The sequence below is a fragment of the Oryx dammah genome, unplaced genomic scaffold (genome assembly GCF_014754425.2).
Source record: "Oryx dammah isolate SB20612 unplaced genomic scaffold, SCBI_Odam_1.1 HiC_scaffold_12, whole genome shotgun sequence".
In the NCBI taxonomy this organism is placed as follows: Eukaryota; Metazoa; Chordata; class Mammalia; order Artiodactyla; family Bovidae; genus Oryx; species Oryx dammah.
Window position 1 is genome coordinate 71,735,150 of NW_024070196.1, and position 24,571 is coordinate 71,759,720.

General features: G+C 68.2%; 3 protein-coding genes across 5 annotated transcripts in view; 1 reads left to right on the plus strand and 2 right to left on the minus strand.

Moving 5' to 3' along the window:
* Positions 1-3,627, minus strand: part of TXNRD2 (thioredoxin reductase 2) — a 38,440-nt gene extending 34,813 nt beyond the window's left edge. The window contains exon 1 of the transcript XR_005723008.1: positions 3,617-3,627. The gene's annotated coding sequence lies outside the window, so the exon portion shown is untranslated. The remainder of the gene's footprint in view (positions 1-3,616) is intronic.
* Positions 951-8,055, plus strand: COMT (catechol-O-methyltransferase). Its single transcript, XM_040251274.1, has 4 exons — positions 951-3,375; positions 3,983-4,176; positions 4,387-4,518; positions 6,526-8,055. Exons 1-4 carry the CDS (start codon positions 3,084-3,086, stop codon positions 6,724-6,726), a joined length of 819 nt encoding a protein of 272 aa, XP_040107208.1. The 5' UTR covers positions 951-3,083; the 3' UTR covers positions 6,727-8,055.
* ARVCF (ARVCF delta catenin family member) lies at positions 8,005-23,745 on the minus strand. 3 transcript variants are annotated; one of them, XM_040251256.1, is made up of 18 exons: positions 23,544-23,745; positions 16,923-17,081; positions 16,290-16,816; positions 15,094-15,593; positions 14,579-14,762; positions 13,960-14,077; positions 13,492-13,663; positions 13,000-13,017; positions 12,071-12,142; positions 11,107-11,234; positions 10,804-10,954; positions 10,515-10,713; positions 10,289-10,400; positions 10,101-10,191; positions 9,783-9,836; positions 9,361-9,446; positions 8,928-9,047; positions 8,005-8,642 (listed from the first exon to the last, which is right to left on the minus strand). In XM_040251256.1, the coding sequence occupies exons 1-17, from the start codon at positions 23,736-23,738 to the stop codon at positions 8,940-8,942; spliced, it is 2,874 nt and encodes a 957-aa protein (XP_040107190.1). In that variant the 5' UTR covers positions 23,739-23,745; the 3' UTR covers positions 8,005-8,642; positions 8,928-8,939. The 3 variants fall into 3 exon arrangements, with proteins under 3 accessions (XP_040107190.1, XP_040107191.1, XP_040107192.1); XM_040251257.1 differs by lacking the exons at positions 8,928-9,047; positions 13,000-13,017; XM_040251258.1 differs by lacking the exons at positions 8,928-9,047; positions 13,000-13,017; positions 23,544-23,745 and adding an exon at positions 21,341-21,405.
* Between the last annotated feature and the right edge of the window lie 826 nt (positions 23,746-24,571).

The following is a 24,571-nucleotide window of genomic DNA, read 5'->3' on the forward strand; positions in this document are numbered from 1 at the left end:
CCGCGGCCCCCAGGCCCTGGCAGCCTCTGTTCTCCATCCCGTCTCTGTGAGACTGCCCCTCGTGCGCGTTTCGTCCGGGTCTGATCATTCAGAATTGATCCTCACGTGTCCAGCTCGTCCCATGAGCGTGACGTCCCCCCGGTCCCCCCGTGAAGTCGCCGGTGTCGGCACGTCCCTCCCAGTGGGACGGGGTCGGGGCTGCAGGCATCTTGGTGTGACTGAGGCATACCCGAGTGTGTGGAGACGCCACGCCGCCTCTGGCCGTGGTCCGTGTCCCCTCGCGGCCGCTGTGCCTCACACTGTCCTGAACGTGGGTGGACAGATACGGGTTCAAGCCGCTGCTCTCAGGCACCCCACGTCCGCTCCCAGAGGTGGGATTGTTGGGTCATACGGGTACTCTGTGCTTACCTTTCTGAGGAGCCGCCAACTGTTTTCCACAGCAGCTGCTCCGTCTTGGGTTCCCACCAGCCATGCTTGAGTTTCCGATTTCTCTGTGGCCCTCGCAGCACGGGGCGGGTCATCCCAACGGGTGTGAAGTGGTGCTTTGCAGCTTTGATCGGACTTCCAAGTGACGTGCTTCCTGGTCACGTGTGTCTTCTTTGGGGAACTGTCTGTTCGTGTTCTCCGTCTTGTTCCTAACTGGTTCGTTTCTGAGTTCTGGGAATTCTTATGTATACTTAGGATTTTAAACCCTCATCAGATAGGTGGTTTGCAAGTATTTTCTCCACCCCCTGGGTTGCCCTTTGCTCTCTTGATGGTGCCCTTTGATGCACAGAGCTTTCGTGTTGGTGAAATTCTATTTTTCTTCTATTGCCTGTGCTTTTGTGTCGTATTTAAGAAGTAGAAGTGAAGTCGCTCAGTCGTGTCCAGCTCTTTGCGACCCCATGGACTGTAGCCTACCAGGATCCTCAGTCCATGGGATTTTCCAGGCAAGAGTACTGGAGGGGGTTGCCATTTCCTTCTCCAGGGGATCTTCCCAACCCAGGGACCGAAGCCGGGTCTCCTGCACTGCATGTGGACGCTTTACCGTCTGAGCCCCCAGGGAAGCCCAGAACCCATAGCCAAATTCAAGGTCATGAAGAGTCACTCCTGTGTTTTCTTCTGAGTTTTGTGGTTTTATTTCTTAAAATTAGGTTCTGGACGCGAGTGGAACACACGGAAGCAGGGGGATACATGTGGGACACGCAAGGCAGGGGGTCTGCGGGTGCCGCTTGGCCACCAGCCCTCACCTCCGGCTAGTGGCTCCTTCGTCATCCTCTCAGGGCAGCGGGGCCCCTCACCCTCCCGGGGCCCGGAGCCATGCAAGGCGACCTCACTGTGGCCTTTCCAAAGGGCAGAGCTGTGGGCACTCTCGTACTGGGACCCCCAGCACAAGGGGCCCCCCGGGTCGTGTCTCCCCGAGGAGAGGTCCACCCGGCCCTTACCTGGAGGGCTGCCTCCCAGCACGTCTGCCTGGTTCCGTCAGTGGCTCTGTTCTTGGTTCCGGGCACCGCGTGAAGCTCCCGGCCGACCTGGGCCGTCAGGTGGCTGAGCCCTCACCCAATTTTTATACAGTTCAGGCATTGTGGGAATTACAAGTTATCCTTCACAATTCCAGGTCCACCAAGGACTTTGGCATTTAAATGGAATATTACTTTTTATTTTTTTATATTTATGTGTAACATTGATTGGTTTTTTTTCATCAGCCCAGAGAATCCATAAAAGTGGCCCAGCCTCTCTCCACTGCTGCTGAACACAGTCATGATAAAGTCACACGGGTGTGTGGTTGGGGGACCTAAGCTGGCAGAACGGAGCCAGTGGGCAGTGCTGGCCACTTCAGGCCACGCGCCCTCATTGCATTCTGTCACCTGTCCAGGAAGTGCAGTCGGCCCCACTCCACCACACCCCCAGACTCCCCCCGCCCGCCTCCTGCCCCGTGGGGCACATGCTGGCCTGGCCTGCAGGCAGTACTGCAGGGACCAGGGAGCCCATCCGTGGTGTCCAGGGCTGGGGGGACATTCCAGGCAACGTCTCGCTGCCTGTCTGCTCTCCCCCGAGGGCAGGGCCGGCATTCGGCAGGCCCCCATGCTAGGACTCTGGTCCCTCCCAAGCCATGGTTCTATAGGCAGGAGAAGGCCACACAAGCTCTGTCTGCTTTGCAGCGGAGCTTGGAGGAGGGGCCTGGGGCGTGGCTGTCAGGGAGGCGGGTCAGGTGGGGCCCATGGACTGTAGCCTACCAGGATCCTCACCTGAGGCCCTGACCTGCAGACCACATGCTCGGGCTCGGGTGCCTGGTGTAAACAGGCCCTGCATGCCAGACCACTGGGAAGTCTGGGTGTGCACACTCCCTTGTTCCTCCCTGCCCTGCCTGCCGAGACCCTCATTGTGGCCCAGGCTGCTGGAGTCCTGAGCCGTCCAGGGAGGGGCGGTCACCCCTCCAAGACCCTCAGCCTGCCTGCGCTCCCACGTGCCTTTCCCAGCAGGCGCTTCTGGAGGAGCCGGTCCTGTGCAGCTCCTCCCTGTGCGTGACCCACGAGGGACCACAGCCCTGCGGGAAGCTTCCCACGCTTTCCCACTTTAAGGCCTCTGCCCTGTGCCGGCTCAGCCTGGCTGTGTCTCAGGGGCCCCGGGCCCCTCCTCTGACTGGGGACCCCTGCTACCCGCCCAAAGGGTCGCCTGCCAGGGGGAGGGCCGATCTCGTGCTCATCGTGGTGCAGGCGGGCGGCAGGGTAGGCGTCCTCCTCACGGGACAGGCTACCCCTCTGTGGAACAGCCGGCTTGGGGCTGCCTGTGTCCGTCCCCGGAAGCTCACGGGGCTCTCCCCAGTGTGTGCCCCAGGGGGTTCTGAGTGCCCCGGGCTGCCAGAGACCCCGTCTCTCCACCCAGGGCAGAGTCCCTGGGGACGTGGTTTGCCGGTGGCCCCGGCCGTCTCACCTGGGTCTGGCCACCGGGCACGGGGCTGGCCTCTCGAACCTCCTGGGTGGGTCAGCCAGGCGGGCAGGTCACTAACATCGTGGGGACCACGTGCTCCCACGGTCCTGCGGGCGGCGGGGCCTAGCAGAGCCCGGAGGCCCCGCCCTGAAGCCCCGCCCCCCGCCCCGCAGATGGTGGAGGCCCCGCCCCTGCTGCTGGCCGCTGGCGCCGTCGGCCTGGCCCTGCTCGCGCTGCGGTGGCTGGCCCTCCCGGACCTGCGGCTCTTCGGCTGGGCCTTTATCGGCTGGAACGAGTTCATCGTGAACCCCGTCCGCAACCTCCTCATGGGCAGCAGCAAGGAGCAACGCATTCTGCGGCACGTGCTGCAGCACGCCGAGGCCGGGGACGCGCAGAGCGTGGTGGCCGCCATCGACAGCTACAGCTCGGAGAAGGAGTGGGCCATGCACGTGGGCGAGAAGAAAGGTGGGCGGCGGGGCGGCTCGCGCGCGGGTCCCGCGGGAGGACCGCTGCAGGGGAAGCCCCGCCGCCACTCTCGGAGGTGCCGTCAGGGAGCCCCGGCCAGAGCTGGGGGGCGGGGGGGGACGGGGAACAGCAGAGTCCTTGTATGGTTTCCTCGCTCGCAGCCGCCAGGCAGAGCCACGTGCTCCCCGGGGCGCGCCGCGGGTCCCTGGGTGTCCCGGCTGGCCCTGGGGTGCATGGAGACCCTTGGACTGCGTCCTGCGCGGGCGCCGGGCCCCGCCCCTCCCCCGGGGCCGCTTCCCGACCTTTGGACTCCAGCCGGTATGCGTGGCACCCCTGGAGTCAGGGCAGCCAGCGGTCTAGCAGCCTTGAACCTTCCGACTGTGTCCAGCTCAAGGGAGCGGGGCAGGCTCTCGGTGCAGCCCGGGGCCGGAGTGGGGTGGGGCTTCCACAGAGGGCGGCTCTGGGCGGCGCCAGGCTGGGGGCAGCCGGGAATGCTGGGAGGGGAGGACCAGCGCGAGCAGAAGCACAGAGGCCTGGGGGCGGGAGCTCGGGCTGAGCGCGGGCCGGGTGGGAAGCTCCCTGCTCACCTCCCCCGCCCTCTCCGCAGGCCAGATCGTGGACACCGTGCTGAGGGAGCAACGGCCATCCGTGCTGCTGGAGCTGGGCGCCTACTGCGGCTACTCGGCGGTGCGAATGGCCCGCCTGCTGCTGCCGGGAGCCCGGCTGCTCACCATCGAGCTCAACCCCGACTATGCCGCCATCACCCAGCGGATGGTGGAGTTTGCAGGCCTGCAGGACAAGGTGTGGCGCTGTCCCTGAGGTGGCGGACGGATGTGGGCACAGGCTCTGGGGGCTGGGAGGGCTGCGGTCATACCCCAGCGGCTCCAGGCCATGCTTACCCGCCTGGCTGGCAGCCCCATCTGCAGGGCGGGAGACTCCCAGAGGTGGGGCAGAGCGGGGACCCGTCTCCCGGAACCCCCAGGCTCACTGGCTGGGGGTCTGTTGTTCCAGGTGACTGTTATTCTTGGAGCATCCCAGGACATCATCCCCCAGCTGAAGGAGAAATATGACGTGGACACACTGGACATGGTCTTTATCGACCACTGGAAGGACCGCTACCTGCCGGACACGCTTCTCCTGGAGGTGAGCTCGTGTCTGCTGGCCAGGTCGGGCCCTGCAGAGGGTGGCTGGGGAGCCATGGGCGGGCCTGTGTGCAGTCGGGACACGGGCGTGGGGGCCTGGGCCGGGGCGGGTGGGCCTCGGGGAGCACACCTGGACGCCTGCCCCTGTGCCTGCAGATAGCGCTCTTAGAAGAGGGCGCGTCAGTTGCTCAGTTGGGTTTGACTGTGCCCTACGGACTGTACTCGCCAGGCTCCTCTGTCCGTGGGATTCTCCAGGGGGCTCTTCCTGACCTAGGGACTGAACCTGGGTTTCCTGCACTGCAGCCGGATTCTTCACCACCTGAACCCCCAGGGAAGCCCCGCTGCCCTTGCCAACTAGGAACCTAACAGTTTTCTCAGAACCACTTGTTCACGGCTGGTCATTATCTCAAGAGAAGGGAAGGCGTGTTCTGCAGCTGGCCCTGCCTTGGCCTGGCCACACCGCCTCGGTCGGGCCAGCGGCTGGCAGGGCAGGCGGCCTTCATCCCCATCGCTCAGGGCTCTCCACGGGCTGCTTGGTGTCCTTACCGCAGGGCGGCTGGAGCTGAAGGAGGGGGAGGCCTGGCGCCCTCGTGACCTGAAACTGCACTGGGGGCAGAAGGAGGGGGTCTGGGAACAGGCGGCCCCGCTCTGGTCCTCTGAGTGCTGGCATGCGGCCTTGGTCAGACACTCCGGGGCTGCGTCCCCGGGCAGGTGGCCAGCCTTTGCATCGCCTCCTCTGAGGTTGACCTGTGGGTTCAGGGGCCCATGTGCTGAGCCCCAGCTCACCTTGAGTGTTTGCTCCCGGGGTTGGGCAGGCCGGGCCGCTGCAGCGGCCCTTCCTCATCAGTACCACGGGGAAGTTCCTTTTTTAAGAGAAACGCTCCTCGATTCAGAGGCCCACTTGTTTCAGACTCTGGCTCATGGGTTGTCCCAGCCTCACTGACCTCACAGCTGTGTTTTCCACTCTGGCCTCAGGGCCCAGGGATGGGAGGGAGGCAGCCACTACCAGGAAGATTCAAGGGCTGCACCCACGGCAGTGTCCCCCGTGTTCCTAAGTCACCAGGGGGTGCCCGTCCATCCCTGGGGTCTCACTGGCAACTTAAGACACTCCTGGGGCCCCCTGCTTGACTTGGCCTTCCTTTTAGGGGATTTTTTTTTCCACTTTAATAATCATTAGACAAAACTCTGATCTAACACAGCAGCTAGGCTGTCCCTTCACCCCTTCCCCAGGGAAACGTTTCCTTTCGCTTTTTGAGGCAACCTAAGCAGGGCTTCCCTGGTGCCTCAGATGGCAAAGGATCTGCCTGCAACGTGGGAGACCTGGGTTCCATCCCTGGGTTGGGAGGTTGCCCCAGAGGAGCGCACGGCAACCCTTTCCAGTTTCTTGCCCGGAGAACCCCATGGACAGAGGAGCCCAGCGGGCTACAGTCCATGGGGTCACAGAGAGTCAGACAGGACTGAGCAAGTTTCACACACACCAAGCAGCTCCTCTTCCGGCTCAGAGAGACGGGGGGTGAGGTCGGGGGGCACGGAAGCGCAGCTGCCCCTCTCTGTAGAGCCAGGCCTGACATACTGGCCGACTGCCCAGGCGCTGCTGGAGACTGGGGTGCCTCAGGGTGGACCTGAGGGGCAGACTTGTGGGTGTGGAGGTCTGACTCCCCGCCCTGCAGGGTCACCCTGGTCGGGCCCTACTGAACCTCTAGTGACCAGTGCCAGCGGCCCCTGCACGGGTCGCCAGGCATCTTGGTGACCCGGAGGAGCCCATGTTCCTGGCACCCACGGCCCTGGGTCACCCGCTGGCCGCAGTCTGGTTCCCGCCGTCTGTACTCTCACGCCCCCACAGCGCGCAGTGAGCCCCTACTATGTGCCATGCGATGTCCTAGGGCCCTAGTGTCCTCCTGCCTGCTCAGCCCTTCCTTGCAGTGGCTGCTGCCGGGGAGAGGCTGGGGCGGGGCCGCCCCCGGCCAGGCTGCCCCCATGCCCTCCAGCTGTGCGTCTGTCCCCGCAGGAGTGCGGCCTGCTGCGGAAGGGGACAGTGTTGCTGGCCGACAACGTTATCTTCCCTGGGGCACCCGACTTTCTGGAGTACGTGCGCGGGAGCAGCCGCTTTGAGTGCTCGCACTTCAGCTCATACCTGGAGTACTCCAAGGTGGTGGACGGCTTGGAGAAGGTCGTCTACAAGGGCCCGAGCGACCCCGCTGGGCCCTGAGCCCTGCTCGGGGTCCCCTGCCATGCCTGGCCCTGGAGGGTGAGGCGGCCCCAGCCCTGGGCACCTGCGTCCCCAGCGCTGGTCTTTCCTCAGGGCAGCAGCCCCACGGCCGCCCCCCGCAGCTCCAGGCTGTCACGCTGGCCTGCCCCAAGCACAACCAGCTCCCCTTCCAGAATCGTGGCAGGACATCTAAAGGTCGCTGCCTGCGAAGACCAGCTAGGCAAGCAGTGGCCGTGAGTGCCGCGTGCACACACACACACGCACACACGTGCACAGTGACACACATGCACAGTATCTCACGCACACACGTGCAGTCACACAGTGTCTCTCACTTACTCCCTCCCCCTCCCCCGCCCCCCCCTCCCTCTCCCTCCCCCCTCGCCTCCCTCTCCCTCCCCCTCCAATCAGCACGCCGGGAGGGCCGCACCCGCGCCGCCTGCACTTGCGCTCTGCCGACACCAGGTGGCAGCAGTGCCTCGGTGATCACCACCGAGCCCCTGCCCCAAAAACATACCCACTCCTTTCGCCTCCTTTTAAGAATGAAATGCAACTTTTCTACAATCAGCCACTACCAATCTCACAGAGGAACACCCTGTTTAGAAGACAGTGAGGTAGAAACTGAGGACCTGATTCTTTAGGTGAGAGAGGACCCGAGTCTCCCCCCCACGCCCCAGCTTTGCACCAGACACCCATCGCTCCCCTCAGCTGCTGCAGACCAGCCGTCAGGCTCAGCCCCACAGGGATGGCTGCGGGCTGGGCTGAGCCCCTCTGGGATCCTGGGCGGCCCGCAGGCCGCTCTGAGCAAGCAGTGCTGGGTCAGGTGCAGAACGCTGAGCGCCTGGCCTTGGGCCTGGTGTGGCTCTGGGCGTACCACGTCCCCACCTTGTTTGGCCTCGTCTGGGGTGAGACAGCACCGCTGGAACAGCTGCCGTGCTTCTGCGGCAGCCTGGCTGCCTGTGATGATGCGACCGGCTGGCGCCCACTCACATCCACAGGCGCCCCCAGCCCCAGCGTTGGCCTTCCAGCCCCAAGGCCCTCCAGCCACCTCGGAGGCTCTCCTGGGTCCCTCACCCCGAGATCACCCCTTCTAGCCAAGCCCACCTGAGCCCAAGACCAGCCACAGACCTCGGGGCCCACTGACCACCCAGGATGGACCCTATGCCTCTGTGTGTAGAAAGGGGCCATGTGGGGGGCACATCCCAGGGGCCTGGACGCGGTGGCCCACCCAGCAGATGACAGGGGAGGGGCTTGCGGAGACAGACACGGGAAGTTCCTTTGTTGCTAGTTATAATTTTTAATTTTTCTTACAAAAATTTAGATGTTTACCAATACTGTCTTAGTTTCGTTTTGTTATTGATGTTTTTTATCAGTGTTTCTCTGGTTTTTAAGTCACAAACAGCAGGCACTCAACAGCAGTCCTCCACTGCTGCCAAAGGCCAGTCCCAGAGGCGCTACTTGAGGGCCACAGTGCCCAGGGAGGGGCTCCCGGCGCGGCGGGCAGCGGGCAGGGCACGCACAGCCGGCCGCCGCTCGCTGCCTCCAGGGTCTCTGTGGGGCTGTCCCCCAGCGCCGCCCCTGCTCAGGGCCCAGGGAAGCCCCTGCAGCCTTGGGGCCAGACTCCCTGCCGAGCCCCCTCCTCGCCCGTCCAAGCTCCTCTGGGGCCCCCGCTGGCCTCAGAGCAACGCCGGGCACCCTGGCCTGGGTCTCCCAGGCATGCGCTGCACACAGCACCATGTCAGGAAGCTAACTCGCCTGGGAGTTAGGAGCAGGGAGCCAGGGCTGGAGGGGGAGGCGCCGCCCACCCCGCCGCCAGAGGGCTCCCAGCTCCGCAGCGGGTTCTGCGCGGGCGCCCAGAGGCCCCTTCTTGCGGTCTCTTCAGAGGTCAGACCCTAAGAGCAAACGGCCAGGCCCAGGCCCTGTGGGCGGAAAAGGGAAGCCTGAGCAGGCCTGGTGATGGCCACTGAGGGAAGCTGGGTCTCGGGGGGCCCTGTGCCGGGGCGTTGGAAGGTGTGGAGGATCAGCCCCGCTCTCGCCCTGTGACCTCCAGGTTCCAATGGCCCAGGCTCCTATCCTCCCCCGACCTGGGCTTCCCTCTGCTAAGCTCGGGCAGCCCTGCAGGAAGCGTGCAGGGAGAGCAGGACAGGCAGGCAGTGGCATGGGGAGGCGGCCCCACCCCAACGCAGAACCCAGAGGGGACGTACCAGGCATGCAAGCTAGACCCAGGAGTCGACAGGCTGAGGCCTGGCGTCCCCCACAGCGTCCACCAGCCTGACCGCAGGCCTGCTGGGCCCGGGCGGAGGAGCCTTCCTGCTGGGGTCGGGCTGCAGCGGGCAGGCGGGCGTTAGAGGCAGAACGCAGCAGGTTAGTGTGAGCAAGCGGGTGGGAGTTGGGCAGGTCAGCAGGGCAGGGGTGTGTGCCAGAGGACAGCTGAGCACCAGCGGGGCTGGGGGACACAGGAGCGGGCGCAGAGCTGGCGGCAGGGCTGCTGTGGGGGTGGGACGGAGCAGGGAGGGTACGGATGCAGCCTCGGACCGGCCACCCTCCTGGCGTGCGCGACGGTTCCCCAGGCAGGAGAGCCACAGCCCTGCCCCCCGGACATGCCACCTCTCCAGACACCTGCCCAAGGCGACTCACTTTCAACAGCTCCTTCTCAGAGGCCTCCCCTGCGGGGTCACTGCCTCGAGTCCTGCGCTCCCTCCTGTCCATGGTGGAGTAGCCGTCTGCTGGGCAGAGGCAGAGAGGACCCTGAGGCAGGCACCGAGGTGTGGCTGTCCCTCGGCGCCCAGGGTGTGTCTGGGGAAGGCATCTGCCTGGACCATGCCGAGCCGGGTCTTCTCGTCTGCCCCCACTCCCCCTGCTGGCCCCCCGGCGCCCAGCTCAGAGCCCTCTAGCTGCCCCTTAAGTGGCAGACCAAACAGTTTGGCTGGACAGTGACCCCTCCCTGGCTGCCCCGCCCCTCGCTCCGTGAGCACCCCTAAACCAAATCACTTTTCTAACCACACCTCCTTGGAAGGCCCTCCCCACACAGGGAGCAAGCGGCCTGCACCTGCCCGCACCTGGACCAAGTGCCTCCATGGGGATCATGTCCCGGCCGCCTGGCTTCTCACCGTCTGCAAGGCATGAGCGGGGGGGTGGCTGGCTGCAGGTGGTGTTGGGGGCCCAGGCCTGGCCTCAGCCACTCTGGGTACCTTGTCACCAACATCTGCTCCCTGGCAAAGCAGCCCCCAACTGGGTGCCAAGGTGAATGCCCTGGGGGTAGGGGGTGCGAGAGGAGTGCGGGCCATCCTCCTGGAGGAAGGCCCACTTCCCTGCAGCCCTCGGACGGGAGGAGGGGCACAGCTGAACCTCGGGATGGGCTCCGGCCCCATACTCACCCAGGCTCTTTTCCACCAGCGGCAGCGTGCTGTCGTCCAAGCCTCCGGGACTCGGGGCTGCCTTGGGGCCCCTGGCATTAGCAGCGGCTGACTGCGGCAGGGGAACACATACCAGACGGCCTGGGTCGGGGCGCTGCCACAGGAGACCCGGCCTGGCGAAATGAGAGGAAGGGGCGGGCGGGCCTAACCTGGAAGCGCGCCTTGCTCCAGCCGTCCTTCTGCAGGGCGCTTCGAAGTTCCTTGTAGCTCCACACCGTCTGCAGCACGTGCGACGCGGCCTTCGCCTCGCGCACCGATTGGCTGCGGCCCAGGCGGGATCAGTTTCTGCCCGGACCGCCCCGCCCCCCCCCCCCCCCCCGCCCCCCCCCCCCCCGCGCCCGCGGGGCCCCCTCCCGCGGCCCCGCCTGCACCCACCTGGAGGCGCCCAGTGCCACCAGCGCGGGCACGCCGCGAGCTTGCAGCAGCGAGCGCGCGTTATCCAGACTGTCGGACACGATCTCGTGGATGGTGTTGAGCACGGCCACCACTGTATCCTCCTCCAGGCGGGCACCGGGCCGGGTGGGCGCCTGCGCGCTGCGCACGTTTCGCACGAGCTCGGCCATGGCGTAGCTCCCTGCAGGCGGCGGGCAGCGGGCAAGGGTCGGTGAGGCCGCACCGGCGGGGTTGGGGGGCCCGGGCCCCAGAGCCCCGTGCCCGCGCTCACCGATAAGGTCCTTGTTGCGCCGGTCGAGCGAGAGGTTGCGCAGGGCGATGGCGACGGCGCGCACCACCTTGTCGGTTTCCGACTGCAGCAGCTCCACCAGCACCGGCAGCCCGCGCTCCTTGCGCACCGCGGCGCGGATGTGCGCGGCCCACTGCGGCGGGGGGCGGCGCGCTCAACCGGGGCCGCGTCGCGCGCCCAGCGGCGCCCCGACCGCCCCTTCGAGCCGGACTGCCCTCCCGCTGCGGACAAAGCCCGCCCCAGCAGCTCCACCCCGAAGCCTCCCTGCCCCGCGGGGCCTCTTACCACCCAGTTCCCGGCGCTGAGGTTCTGCAGGGCGCCGGCCGCGGCCTCCAGGGTGTTGAAGTTGCGGCTCTCGGTCAGGAGGGACAGGTAGAGACGCACCACCTCGGGCTGGTACAGCAGCTCGAAGCCTGGGCACGGAGTGCCCCGCCGCGGTCACGCGTGCCGCCCCGCCACCCTCCCCCTCCTCGGCGCTCCCGGGGCAGCGAAGCCTGGGCCCAGGGCGGCTATGATGTCACGGGGACGTTCCGCACCCACGTGTTCACCCCTTAGCTGCCAGAGAGGAAAAGCCTTCCCATTTCACAGGGAAAGCAACGGAGGCTGGGCGAGGTCACGACCCGGCTTAGGGGGTGGGGCGTGAGCAGCAGCCAGGACCGCTCCCCTAGCAACAGGGCTCAGACTCCCTAGTAACAGCCCCCACCCTTGCATCCTACGTTAGAGGCCCGCCCTCCAAGCCGCAGCCGCTCAACCCCTCCTGGCCCAGCCTCAGTGGAGGCCCCAGCCCAGCAGCAGAGTCGCTGCACTGTGCTCCAGGTCTGCCCCACCCTGCGGCCTATGTCCCTGGGCATCACCTCCGTCCCCCATCGCTCATCCTGCATGTCATCACCCCCTCCCTGATCCTGCCCCAACACGCCAGGGCCCTCTGGACCAGCCTCGGAACTGGGCCTGACCACACCCCTGGGTGCCTCGGCTGGCACAGGTGCCCTTGCTGGTTAGCCCTGCCCTTCGCTGAAGACCCTTGCTGCCATCCCCACCCACTCCTCCATGCCTCCATCCCCATACCTGCCCGAAGTTACCTTGGCACAGACCCTGATTCCCATCCCTGAGCAGATGGCCAGAAGCTGGCACAGTCCTCTGGGAGCCCCGCCCCTGGGGGCCTCAGTTTCCCCACTGGCTCCCAAGGCTCTTCAGGCCAGCTCGGTGGCACAGAGCTGGACCAGCCTGGCATCCGCCTCCCCGCACTCACCCTTGGCAGCCTCAGTGCGCTTGGGCAGGTCCAGGGTGTCCGAGTTCTGGTCCATCTCCCCGTCCCGCTTCCCTGGAACAAAAGGGCAGTGGAAGGGGAGATGAAGCCTGCAGGGCGCAGGCGTGTATCAGGTGGGGCCCAGAAGACACCCCCACGTGAGAGACGGGCACCAGGAGGCTGGGAGCAGGGCGCCGTCTTGAGTTCAGGCAGGCACGCTGGGCCGGAGTGCAGTGGTGGCCGGGACTGTCTCCCACTGGGTGCTGGGAGCCGCGCTTCAGATCGCCCCACAGCCTCCCTGGGGTCCCAGGGCATGAACTGAGGGGCCAGCAGCCCAGGCTGGGCAGTGAGGCCTGGGAGGGGCAGGGCGCACCGGGCTGCAGTGCAGCAGGCCTGGGGCCAACAATGCCGCTCACGGTGGCCGGGCCCAGCCCTGGGCTCCGGCGGCCAGGGGACGCCCCCCTAACCTGCCAGCCGAGGGCCCGTTCACCACCTCCCACCCCCTCCACCCAGACAGGAACCCCTTCCTCGTGGAAGGCAGAGCTGAGATCAGACGGCCAGGCCCAGCTCTGCCCAGCCTCCTCGGGCCTTTGGGTGCTCCCTCTGTCTGCACCACACCTCAGCTGCTCCGTTGGAGGGCAGACTCTCTCCCCAGGGCCCTGGGGATGGACGTGCTCGGCCCTGTCCACCCTGGGCTCCCCCCACCCAGGGCCGCGGCTGAGGCTTCAGGGAGGGACAGCCCCTCAGCCTCCCAACCAGCCCCAGGCCGACATTCCTGCCATGGTCATGGAGATGGCTGCCCGGAGAAGGGAAGGGCCTTCCTGCAGACGAAGGTCCTGTGGTTGTCATGGAGACGGCTGCCTGAGCGATGGGGGGGTCCCTGGTACCCACTGCGCCCGCCAGGCCTGCATGCAGGCCGAGCAGGGACTCACCTTGATGGAACCACTCTTCTGGGCGGCCGAGGAAGCACGGGAGAGAGGAGAGGAGCCTGAGCGGGCAGCACCCCACGCCCCCCCAGGGTCGGGCGGGGGCCGGGGAGTCTCAGCCCGACCACTCCTAGGGGAGTGACCCCATGGGCAACAGGGTCAGGAAAGGCCACGCGGTGGGCGGGCGAGGTCAGCACAGACCCCCGGCAGCTGCGCCGGAGGCGGGGATGGAGTGAGGCGGGTGGGTGCTACCCCCCTGGGGTCCTCGGGCTCCCTGCCAACGCCGGAAGGCGGTGATGTCCAAACGTGAGCCCCCAGAACCCTTCCTGGAGCTGAAGGTCTGGGTCTGGGCACCAAAGGAGACCACTGCACAGGTTCCCTCCTGCCTGCCCCTGGGTGCCCCGCTTGGTTCCCTGACTGTGACCCCCGTGGGCGTGGAGGGCCTTCAGCTAGGTGGGGCTGGGACCCGAGAGCCGAACCCTGGTGCCGCCCACTCACCTTTGGCCTTCTTGCCACCGAAGCAGCCGGCGTCCTCCCTGCTCCGGCGCCGGGCGCTCCCGGAACCACCCGGGGGCCCGGGCTCGGCCTCCTGGTACCGGTCGGCCCCCGGCACCTCCTTGTGCACGTGGTAGCAGAGGTTCCGGACGATGCACACGCAGTTCTCCACCGACTGCGGGGAGAGGGGGCGCCGGGCGCTGAGCTCCCGGGGGCACGCCGCGGCCCAGGGGGTGGGAAGGGCGGGGCCCGCCGCGGAGCGGCCCAGGGGGCTGGGAAGGGCGGGGCCCGCCGCGGAGCGGCCCAGGCACGCGGGGCCCGCCGGGGAGCGGCCCAGGGACGCGTCTGAGGGAGGGCAGCACCTCCCAGCCGTGGGCGGCGTGCGCCGCCCCTGCTGCCCGACGCTCCCGTTCAGACCCCAGCCCGCTCTGAGGGCTGCAAGTCCGGCCCTTCCTGGGGCTCCCTCCTCACCTTGTTGTCCGTGTCCTTCCTGCCCACGGCCGACCGCAGGGCGTGCATCAGGGCATCCACCAGCCCCTCACACTCGCGGAGCCGCCGCCGGGCCTCTGCGCCATCCGAGCTCACGTTCCTGGGAGGCCGAGAGCGAGCCTGTGGGCTGGTTCCTGTGGGGACTCTCCCCCAGCCCTGGGGTCTTGTCTGCAGAAACGCCCCCACAGTCAGGTCCGCCAGCGGACGAGGGAGCCTGGCAGTGAATGGCAGACCCCGGGGACCTGGGCCGGGGGCCCGCCTGCACCCACGTGGGCTGGGGGCTCCTCTGACTCCCAGAGGCCTGAGTGTGCAGCTCAGGGCTCTACCTCTCAGGGACCTCACGGGGTTACCCCGACGGACTGCGAGTCCCAGCTCGCCGCCTGGCTGTGGCAGGGCTACGTGGAGGGACACGGACGTGCAGAGCAGGCCCATTCTCGGACCCGGACAGGCACCGTCACCAGCTCTGAGATCAAGGCCTGAGTGGCCAGCCACCTTGCACGTCATCCGGGACATGAGGATGTTGCCAGGGCACAGGCCAGCTGGGCGCCCGGCTCCCATCTCCTGGGCAGGGAAGCGCCCCGGCAGCCTTGAGGGCCCGCACCTCAGGCAGCCTGACGTGTTCTTGAAGACGGTCGTCCACTCGGCGTCCCGCGGCTTGGAGTCCTCATTGGGCTCCGGCTCCCAGCCCGAGTTCGGCACGATGACCTCGTGGGTCAGCGTCTGCAGGCCATGGTCTATGATGACCATCTTCAGGGGCTCGTAGGATGACAGGTTCCAGAGCGTGCCTGCGGGCACCATCAACCCGCCTGGGCTGACCGCAGGCTGTCCGCCCTTCTTCCCCAGAGGGCCCGCTCAGGGAGCCCCCTCCTCGCTCAGCTCCGCCCACACCAGCCCTGGTGAGAGGCTGTGGGCACTCTGGCATAGGGGGGAGGGGCTGGCAGGTGCTCCCCTTCCCAGCCACCCAGCCAGCTGGGACTGTGCTCCAGGGCCAAGAGGTGGTCGTCAGGCGACCCGCACCCAGCCACGGGCCCACCCCTTCCCTGGAGGACCAGGGAGGGAGGGCCGGAGGAGTCGTGGTGGGCACACGGGAGCTGGGGGGCGGGGCGGGCGCCTCACCTGTGACGAGCTCGCGGACTTCACTGTCCCGCGCGGCCCGCAGCAGGCGCACCAGGGCGGGCACTCCGCCGCAGTCCCGGATGGCGGCCTTGTTGTCCGCGTCCCGGCCGTAGGAGAGGTTCCGCAGCGCCCCGCAGGCCCGGCGCCGCACCTCCGCGCGCGGATGGTCCAGCAGGGCCACGAGCAGCGGCAGCCCCCGCAGCTGCCGCACGCGCCTCTTGACGGCCTCGTTCTCGAAGCATAGGTGCTGCAGGTACGCGGCCGCGTTGGCCTTCACGGGGTCCACAGGGTGGCGCAGCATGGCAAGCACCTCGGGCAGCTCGGGGTCCCGCCAGCGCGGCTCCTTGCGGGCACTGTCCGCCGAGGGCGAGCGCCGCGCCGCCCGCTCCAGGCTGCCCAGGCTGCCGCGTTCCGGCTGCGCCAGGGGCGCCGCGGTGGCCGGGAAGGGCGGTCGCTCCTCCATCAGCTCGCCGCCGTCGTCCGCCACGTCCTCGTAGGCCCTGGGCGAGCGAGCACGCGCGTGACCATCCCCTCGAGGCTGCGGCCCTGCCCCCAAGCAGTCGCACTGGCTGTCTGGCAGGTTGTCCCCAGACCGGGGGAGTTGCTCACTCCCGCCACCAGGCAGACCCCCAACTCCCAGCTGAATGTTTCTGTGAACACCAGGATGGGGTCCCACCTCCCGTGAGGCCCACGTGCACCCCCTGCACACAGCCTTGCTGGTAGGACCGCGTGAGGGGCCACCAGGCCCGGGGTCAGATGTCCAACCCCCTTCCAGGTGACGGGCTGCGGCTGGGCAAGTGTCTCGCCTGTGGGCATGTTCCCACTCGCAGATGGAGACGCTGAGAGCGGAGAGACAGAACCAGAGGTGCCGGCGGGAAGGGAAGGGCTGCGGCTTGGGTTCTGGGCACCCCTGTGCACGGGCAGGGGGTCTGGCCCAAGCTCAGACAGACGCCCTGAGTTCGTATCTCCGGGGCCACCTAGCTGGAGCGGGGCGGGAGGTGCCGGTGCGTCACCAGCTTCTCTGGCTCCAGACCCGCACGAGGGGACCCAGTGCAGCCCCCCCAGGCCTGAGCCCGCCTTTGCCGCTGTCCCCGAGAAGAGCCAAGGCCGATCCCGCAGCGAGACTGCCCAGGCGGTACCCTGGCAGGGGGCGCAGGGCGGACTTCTCGGAGGTGGCGGCAGGGCACAGGGCTCACCTGGAGCGCAGGCCCCGCCCACAGCCCGGCCTCCTCCGCGCGGCGCTGCCGCACTCCGGCTCCAGCTCCGGGGCCCCTTCTTCGTCGGCGGCCAGGCTGCGAGCGTCGTCCTCCAAGCCGTATGGCTCCGCCTGGAACCGCTCGGGTTGCGAGCGGCCGGCCGGCGGCCCCGGCTCCGGCCCCGGCCCCGCGGGAAAGGCCTCCCGGCGGCCGGGCAGGGTGAAGCAGCCATCGCCGGGGCCCGGGCCCGGGGGTCCTCCGCGTGGGGGCCGGACGCCCAGCCCTCGAGACAGGCTTCCGTAGCCGGGGACGTCGCGGGGCTCCTCGGGAAAGCCGCCGCCGCCGCCGAGGCAGGTGCGGGAGACCGTGGCCGCCGGGCCGCCCCCGCGCAGCAGGAAGTGCCGGTCCAGGGGGCCGTCGGTGCGGGGGCCCAGCGGGGGCCCGCCGTCCAGCAGGGGGAGGCCGTCGGGGCCCACGGGCACCTGGCGCAGGGTTCTCGTGGTCACCGTCTTCACTGTCTTGGTGACCTGGAGGGCAAGGGGGCGGCCGGTGGGCGCGCAGCCTGGGAGGCCGGGGCGGCTCGGCCCTGCGCCCTACGCCGGGCGGCCAAGCAGGAGGCGAGGCGCCGCGTACCTTGGTCTCCGTGCGGCGCGTGGTGCCGTCTTCGGACGTGACGATGGACACGTGGGAGGTGGGCGTGCCCGGGTCCTCCTCCACCGTCACGGTCTCCTCCAGCACCTCGGGCGCCTCCGGCATCGTGGCCAGCGAGGCCTGGCTGCCCGGGCTCTGCTCCTGGGTGAGGGGCGCAGGTGTCGGCAGGACAGCCCCAAGCTCACCATCCCCGGGCACGGACGCCTCCCCGCTTTCCCGCCCCGGGCCCATCTCAGCCGGGGCGGCACGTTCCTGCCTCTGACAGCGGAGGGGCTGGTCCCTCCCTTCCCGGGGGGCGGGGGCTCCCGAGGGCTGAGCGAGTGGGTAAAGCCCGGCTCCCCACGCGTTGGGCAGCCTGGGGGGGGGGCCCTCCTGGGGGCTGTGCGGCTGTTCCTGGAGACCCAGGCGCCCGCGGGACACTCATGATCCCTGGCGGGGTCACCTCCCTGCCCACCTCAGAAGCCCTGAGCGCAGAGGGTGGCAGGTTCGGCGCCATGCACCGGCTCCCGGAGGCCACACCCAGGGCCCGTGGACGCCCTCACAGGACAGAAATACCCAGTTCCCAGAAAGCCCTGCGCACCCGGAGCAACAGAAGACCCTGGGTCCTTCCGGCCGGATGCTGTGTAGACAGGGCCTCCTTCGGGCCAGGGGCCGGTGCCCACTCCCCGAGACCTGGTGCCAGGTCGGAGTCCAGAGAGGCTGGATCCAGGCCAGCGGGGCCCAGCCGACCCCGGAAGGGAGCCCTGGTGTCCTCTCCCTGCACCCTGCCTCGGTCTCCCCAGCCGGGCCCTTTGCTCTCTGCCCCCCTTGCCAACATCTCCGCAGACAAGACAGCACCGCACAGGGGCGCTTCTGAAGGCCATGGGCCTGAGGGCCAGACTTTCTTGAGGGTAAACTGAGGCTCACAGAGGACAGGCCAGCCCCCAGCACGGCTGGGCCGGATCCCTGCCATGCCAAGCAGCACGAGGTCCCCCCTGCCTGTACCAGCACCCCAGGACCAGCTTCTGGCCAGGAGGGGCAGCCCCTGAGATCCAAGCCCTAGTGGGTGGCGCGGGGGCGCACACTCCCGGGTCAGCAGGAGGCCGGGCCCTGTTCCACAGCCAGGCCCGTGCCCGACGGGTGGGGTACCGTCCTAAAGGAACACGTGTCCTCCAGCTGCACACAGCGCTGGGGTCGGGGCCTCCTCAGGGTCCAGGGGGAGCCTGGAGGACCAGCCCGCCGGCTCCGGTGCCAGGGGCCATGGAGCACGCCCCTCCTCCAGAAGCAGGGCCCCGAGGACAGGTGTGGTTTTATAAAGTGATGCTGAGGCCTAATGGAGGGCAGAGTGTGAGCAGGACGTGTGCGCTGCTAACAGGACCCCAGCGCCCCGGGAAAGGCTTCCTGGCCACACGTCACCCCTCGCGGGCCGCAGCCTGGCAGCACCTGCACGGTCCTAGAGGGCAGGTAGCATGCCCGCTGGGGTCCCGGCCCGGAGGAGGGAGGCCGCACCCCAAGGAAGAGAAGCAGACGGAGGCTTGGGATGGGGACACGGGCAGTCGGCCCAGCAGAGTGGCCTGGCTCTTGTCTGAGGGCCCTGGGGAGCCAGGGCGGTGCAGGGGTGACCCACAGACCCTCAGCACCCCTGGCCCCCGCGTCTGCACTGGTCAAGGGAGGGGCATGAGTGTGTCAGGCAGTGGGCGCTCTGGGGGCCGGGGGCGCCAGGGGCTGGGGGCCGGGCCAGGCAGCAAGGCCACAGGCTGTGGCACCGGGAGGAGGGAGGGCAGGGAGTCCAGGACCTGCTGTGGGACGGCCCTGGGGAGGTGTGTGTATATTTGCATACGTTAACTCTCTCCCAGAAGAGGCCCCGCCCCACTGGGCTTGGGCTTCTGGGAGGGCACAGGGGGCGCACCCCTTGCGTCTCAGTGCCACTGGTGCCTGGCTGCCCAGCCTGTAGACACAGTGCAGTGGGGGGCCGAGGGTGTGGGGTCCCGGGGAGCCAGGAGCCCAGGAAGGCCTGGCGGCCCTGTGGCAGCTCCCACTGACACCAGCCCGGGCAGCCCGGCAGCGGGATCCCGAGGCCCCGAGAGCCCCCGCTGGCAAGTGACCTCAGGGAGCTAAAAATGGCGATGACTTCACCGGGGCAGGCGGGCAGGGAGGCGGCAGCCTGAGTCAGTCAGGGAGTGTGCGGAGGCCCGGCCCCCGTACCCACGCCTGGGCACACACATGCCCATAGGGGCCTGGACACACGTGCACTCACACGCGCGTGCAAGAGCACCCAGCCCGGATCCCGGGCTCTCCCAACAGCACCCATCACCCACACCCCCACGATACCACCCCCCGCCTTCCTCCTGTGCCTCCAGGCTCCCTCAGCACCCCTGGCATCCACCACGGGGAAGGTAGGAGCTGGCAGGTGGGGGAGCCAAGGCCTGGGGGCCACGGGGGCCCGAGGTCAACCCATGGCTGGTGCCTCCGAAACAGCTTTGGGGTGAGGACGTGGGGTCACTGACTGACCTCCAGGACAAGGTCGGTGCTCACCAGAGGCTGTGGACCAGCCTGCCTGCACCCCCATCTGGCTCCAGGCCCTGCTCCTGGGCCCCGTGTCCCGTGTCCACCTACCCAGGCCAGCTGAGCTTCAGGGACCCCCCAGCCTTGCAGCCCCAGACCTCCCTCATGCTCTAGACATGGAGCCCCCCACCCCCATCTCGCCAGTCCCGTCCACCGCCTCTCCACCCCGTCCTGGCCCGGGCCCCACCCTTGCCTCTCGTGCTGGGATAACTCTCCAGCCTCCTGTCACCTCTCCCCTGAGCCCACATCAGCTCCACAGTCCTCCCGTCCATGGTGACTGGGTCCACAGCCCCTGGGCCCAGCCCAGCAGGGGGCTGTGTCCAGGCCTGGGGTTTCCCGTGAGCTCCTGGAGCTTGTGCACAGGGCCTGGCCCAGGATGCCAAGCCAGGGGCCGAAGTGACCCCACTGCTCTCAAGAGGGTCCCCGGGGCCCAGAGCTAGAGGGCCCTGGCCGGCTACACACCTGGGCTCAGCTTCCTCATGCGGAAACAGGAGAAAGCCAGGCGTCCAGGCTGTGGGACAGGGGGATAGTGCCAGTCCTGCCTTTGTGACCGGATCTAGGGTGTGCGGGGCATAGAAAGGTGACCTGGGGGACAAGGCAAAAGCCCAGAGAAGCCTCTAGGGGCGCATGCGGCGATGGCAGGAGGGCACAGGAAGCAAGTGCGGGCACAGCTGGGAGCCTGGACAGAGGTCCCAGGAGCGCGGATCCACCCCAACTGCCTGCCTTCCCCAGAGGAGCACTCAGTGTCCGTCCTGAAGACCCCACTGGCACACACGGGACGGGTTACGGCCGATGTCCAGGCCCAGGAGTGCGAGATGTCTGCTGCGTGAATGAATGGAAGCGGGAGGAACGCAGCCCCCACCCAGCGCGGCCACCCTGGTAGGGTCTAGGCCAGGCCGCGCGAGCCTCTGCCCCCAGGGAGCAAGCTCTTGGCTGCTACAGAAGCCCTCTCCCTTGCTGCCCAGAGCGGCAGGCCCAGCCTGGCTGACCGGGAGCTCACCCCTCCACAGCAGCACTCCACAGCCCCAGGCCAAGTAACCAAAGGACACGGGGCGGTGGGCGCCCTGCAGGCTAGGGGAGTGAGCCTGTGGGCGACAGCAGGGGGGCTTTCCCCTAACCCAGCTTCCCCGAGCCCAGCCCACAACCATCAGCCACATGGTGGCCCCAGATGCCCTCGGCTCCCCTGAACTGGTCCCTCGGTCTCTGGAGCCAGCAGGCACCTAGCTGTCCAGCTGGGCAGGTGTCCAGACCCACCTCTTGCCCCTCCCCTCTGCCTCAGTTTCCGTGCCTGTAAGAGCACCACCCCACATACACACTCTGAGCAAGCGTGCAGGCTATCTGCCAGCCTTCCCCGGTGCTGGTGGTGCTCGGAGGACACCCCCTCCGCCTCTGCACGTGGGCAGGGCAGGCCCCTAGCCCTCGCTCCACGTGCGCTGCCGCGGCAGACCGGCTTCCATTAGAATCCCGAAGCTCCTGCGTGGCCCCCGAGCCGGGGCCCTGGGAACGCGGGGAGGCCTAGCCTCGCCGCCCTCCCCACACGCGGCCTCCCTCCTGCAGAGGTGCCTCTCCGGGAGGCCCTGCCCACCACCCTGTCCCAGGCACCTGTCCGGGTCGCTGGCCGGGGTGCGCCCGCGGCCCCCCGCCTCCATGGCCCCAACCCCGGCCCGCTCTCCGCACCCGCGGCGGTGCGTCCACTCAGCCCCCACGCCCGGCCCCGGCCCCGGGGGCGCAGACAATAGCTGCCTCCGGCCGGCGGCTCCACAAACAAAAGCGGGTCCTCCCGGAGGGCCAGCGCCCCGCCCTCCGCCACCGGCCGCCGAGACGGAGCCCCCGCCCGGGACCAAGTTCCTTCCAACCTGTCTGAGTTCGGCCGGCATCGGGCCGGGCGCGGGGGGCGCGGGCCGGCGGCGGCGGCGGCTGGACCGGGATCGGCTCCGGTGCCTCGGCCGCTCGGCTCGGGCTCGGCGGACTCGCTCCTGGCGGGCGGACCTGGCTGAGCGGCGGCTAGCGGCCGACGGGCGGGGCGGGGCGACCAGGAGAGCGGCCAATCGGGCGGAGCCAAGCTGGGAGGGGGGCGGCGAACAGCCAATGGGGCGGGGCCAAGGTGGGTGGGGCGGGGCGGCGAGCAGCCAATCGGGCGGGGCGGCGCCCGGCGGGTGGCGGGGCGGGGCCGGGCCGGGGTCGTCCGCCGCCCCCGCGGCCGGTCAGGGCTCCTGGTCCCCACGCCCCTGCCGCGGGGCTCGCATTTTCCCGCTGAGCCCTTCCCCGGCCTCGGTTTGCTCCCAGTGAAAGTGCTCCCCACCCCTGCAGGTGGCCCAGAGGCCTCTGAGATTTGAGGTCCTCCTCTCTGGGTTCGCCAGCCGCTGAGCCATGTAAAAGGGCGGGGAGGGAGCACCGCTGCTGGGTGGCTGGGTGAAGGCTGGCGGGCCTAGCTGGCCTCAGACCCTCTCCTCCCGCCTTTGATGTACTAAGTTGGGGGGGCGGTTATCAGGGCTTCTGACCCATCCGGGGGTGAACTCTCCGCCCCCAGCAGGCCACACACGGGAGTCTGGCTCCCCCTACGGGAACACAGACCTGGGGGAGGTTCGGGGGGCTGGGCACGAGAGAGGGCCCTGGCCTGGGCTCTCTGCTTTCCGCCCACTTCTCCCCAGACCACATGTGGCCTGGCTTCCTCAGTGTCCCCCTCAGTCCTCCTAGTCTGATCTCAGCCTGAGAAACCACCTCCTGCCAAGAGACAGTACCAGGGGCAGGCCTGGAGGGCTCCGGGTGGGAGGGGCAGGGGCCGGGGAGGGTGGTGGCCTTTCAGGCCAGGGCAGCTCCGGGCTACGGGAACGTCTTCCCACGGGGTCGTCGACCCTCAGCGCACCCTCTGGGCTGGACGCCAGAGCCCTTTCCGGACTGGGAGGGCTGGAGCCTGGAAAGAGCACCTTAGAGTAACCTTGGGGTCGAGGGCTGCTGCTGTGCCCATGAGGCCCAGACGGCTGTGTTGCTTCCCAAGTTTGGGGGTGCAGGCCTCACTGTCTGGAGTGGCCAGGGTCCAGGGGGCCACGGGGTGGCCCTCATACCTAGACCCGCTTGGCTTCAGCTCCAGCCTCTGTGAACCAGCTGTGCAGCCACGTCAGCGCCAGCCAGCATGGAAAGAGCTGCCCAACGTGTCCGGTCTGTGGAGAGGTGTCTTTGGCTCTGACCACGGACCTAGCTGGGCTGTACGTGCGGACTGCCCACCATCAGATGAAGACATCAAGGCTTGGGGAAGTCACTGGCCATGCCCCCCATCTGACCACGGGCCACTGCTTCTGAGTCCCGCACGCCCAGGCTGGGCAGCCGAGCCTGCTGGGCCAGTCTCAGACCAGACTCGTACTCTGCTCCTTCTCTCTCCAGCCACAGGGGCCCCGGGGCCCCACTCTGCCAGTGTGAGTCTGGCTCCCCTGAACCCTGCCAGCGCCCTGCCGTGCACCTCAGCCCATCACAGCGACCTCCAGGCAAAGCGTTCCCTCCTCCGCCGACACCCCAGGAGCCAGCCCCGACTTGTGGGTTTGGCGGTAGGGCGCAGCTCACATGGGGAGGAGCCCAGGAGGCCGCACCGTACTGTCCATCCCCACTTCAGAGTTCTCAGGCCAGGAGCAGACGAGACTCACTCCTCCTGGGGCTGCGCAGGGGCGGTGGCCGTCAGGCTCCGGGCAGCAGGCAGAGCCCAGCCTTACCTGAGCCTTTCCGGCAGCTGGCCCGCTGACGGACGCAGCAGCAGCGAAGGCAGGGGGGACTCCGTGGAAGCCGAACCCTCTGCGTGCCCAGGCTGAGTGCTGAGCTGCCCAGAGTGGACCCTGCCCAGCCGCCTGGGCCCCGGGGGCTCCCTCAGGTGGAAAGTGCCATTCTGAGAGTCTGGCCATGTCCTCCCCCCTTGTCACATGCTGTCCTGCACACCCAGCGGGGCCGGAATCCACTCCCTTTCCCTCCCGAGGCCCCAGGAGGCCTCAAAATAAGCGGACGCCTGTGGGTTTGTGGTCCGCCGGGGTCCCGTGATTGTCTTCCCGCTGGGCCGAGTCCCGGGGCTAGTACCTGCAGAACCAGCTGTTGCCAGGCCATGGGCAGGGACTGCCCGCCACCTGTGCCAGGCTGCTGGGCGCGTTCCAGCTGCAGGGCGACATGGCGCCGCTCCTGCTCCAGCGCCCGCGTCAGCAGCTCGAAGCGGGCCTCCTGCTCTCTCACCGAGGCCAGGATGGTGGCGGCTGAGCGCACACTGCAGTCCTCCATGACCGGAGCGCCAGCTGCGGGCAGAGCAGAGCAAGTCAGGGTGCGGCCAGGGCAGGGGCCCAGGGAGGCGTCGCGGGCCCCCTGCCCACCTCACTCTCAGAGCACGTGACGACCGAACCAGAGCGTGCAACCCTCTGGAGAAATGCCACATTGATTAAATTCTAAATTAAAAGCCATTAATCCAAGGCTGGCCGGAAGCAGCCGGTTCCCTCCCCGGGGCTTGTGGGCTCTGACCCAGGCTCCCTGCTTCCTGCCAGGCCTGGCAGAACTGCGGGCCCTGAGCCCACAGGCGAGGTCCGGGGAGGGAAGGGAAAGCACAGAGGAGCAGGCATGACCAGCTCTCAGACCTCCCAGGCCCTCCGCTGACCACGGCACCCGCCAGCTCACCCCAGCCTCGCGGCCCCCGTGCAGGCCCAGCTCAGAGGTGGACGCTGGGGCCCGGAGAGCATGGGAGGCCCCTCTGTGACCACAGGAATGGCCTGGCGGGTCCAGGGCGCCAGCGCGCAGGGAGTGGGAAGCTGCCCCGCGGCTGCTGGGTGCCCCCGCAGGGTCAGATGAGCTGCTTACACACCCAGGTTGTGCTGGCCGCAAGGACGGAGCCTAGGGAGGGGGGTCAGCCCTGGGCTCGGCTTATACCAGAGCGGCTGGGCTACGGGCACGGGCACACCTCAGAGAACCCCCCATGCCCGTGACAGATGGGCAGCCCCACGGCCCCACGAGGGAAGAGGCCAACAGGGCCCCAGAGCTGGCCTTTGCCTGCCCAGCGCCTGTCACACCAATGACACAGCAACCAGCTGAGCCCCCAGGACAGCGGTTGGCATGGGTCATAGGGC

What these genes read in the sequence shown, in the direction of transcription:
- COMT (XM_040251274.1), top strand. Translation starts at nt 3,084, where the DNA reads ATGGTGGAGGCCCCGCCCCTGCTGCTGGCCGCTGGCGCCGTCGGCCTG. An exon ending in GCACGTGGGCGAGAAGAAAG is followed by an intron (nt 3,376 to 3,982) that starts GTGGGCGGCGGG and finishes CCCTCTCCGCAG; the next exon opens with GCCAGATCGTGGACACCGTG. An exon ending in CGGACACGCTTCTCCTGGAG is followed by an intron (nt 4,519 to 6,525) that starts GTGAGCTCGTGT and finishes CTGTCCCCGCAG; the next exon opens with GAGTGCGGCCTGCTGCGGAA.
- ARVCF (XM_040251256.1), bottom strand. Translation starts at nt 23,738, where the DNA reads ATGGAGGACTGCAGTGTGCGCTCAGCCGCCACCATCCTGGCCTCGGTG. An exon ending in AACACGTCAGGCTGCCTGAG is followed by an intron (nt 14,078 to 14,578) that starts GTGCGGGCCCTC and finishes TCGGCCTCCCAG; the next exon opens with GAACGTGAGCTCGGATGGCG. An exon ending in TCAGCGCCGGGAACTGGGTG is followed by an intron (nt 10,955 to 11,106) that starts GTAAGAGGCCCC and finishes CCCCCGCCGCAG; the next exon opens with TGGGCCGCGCACATCCGCGC.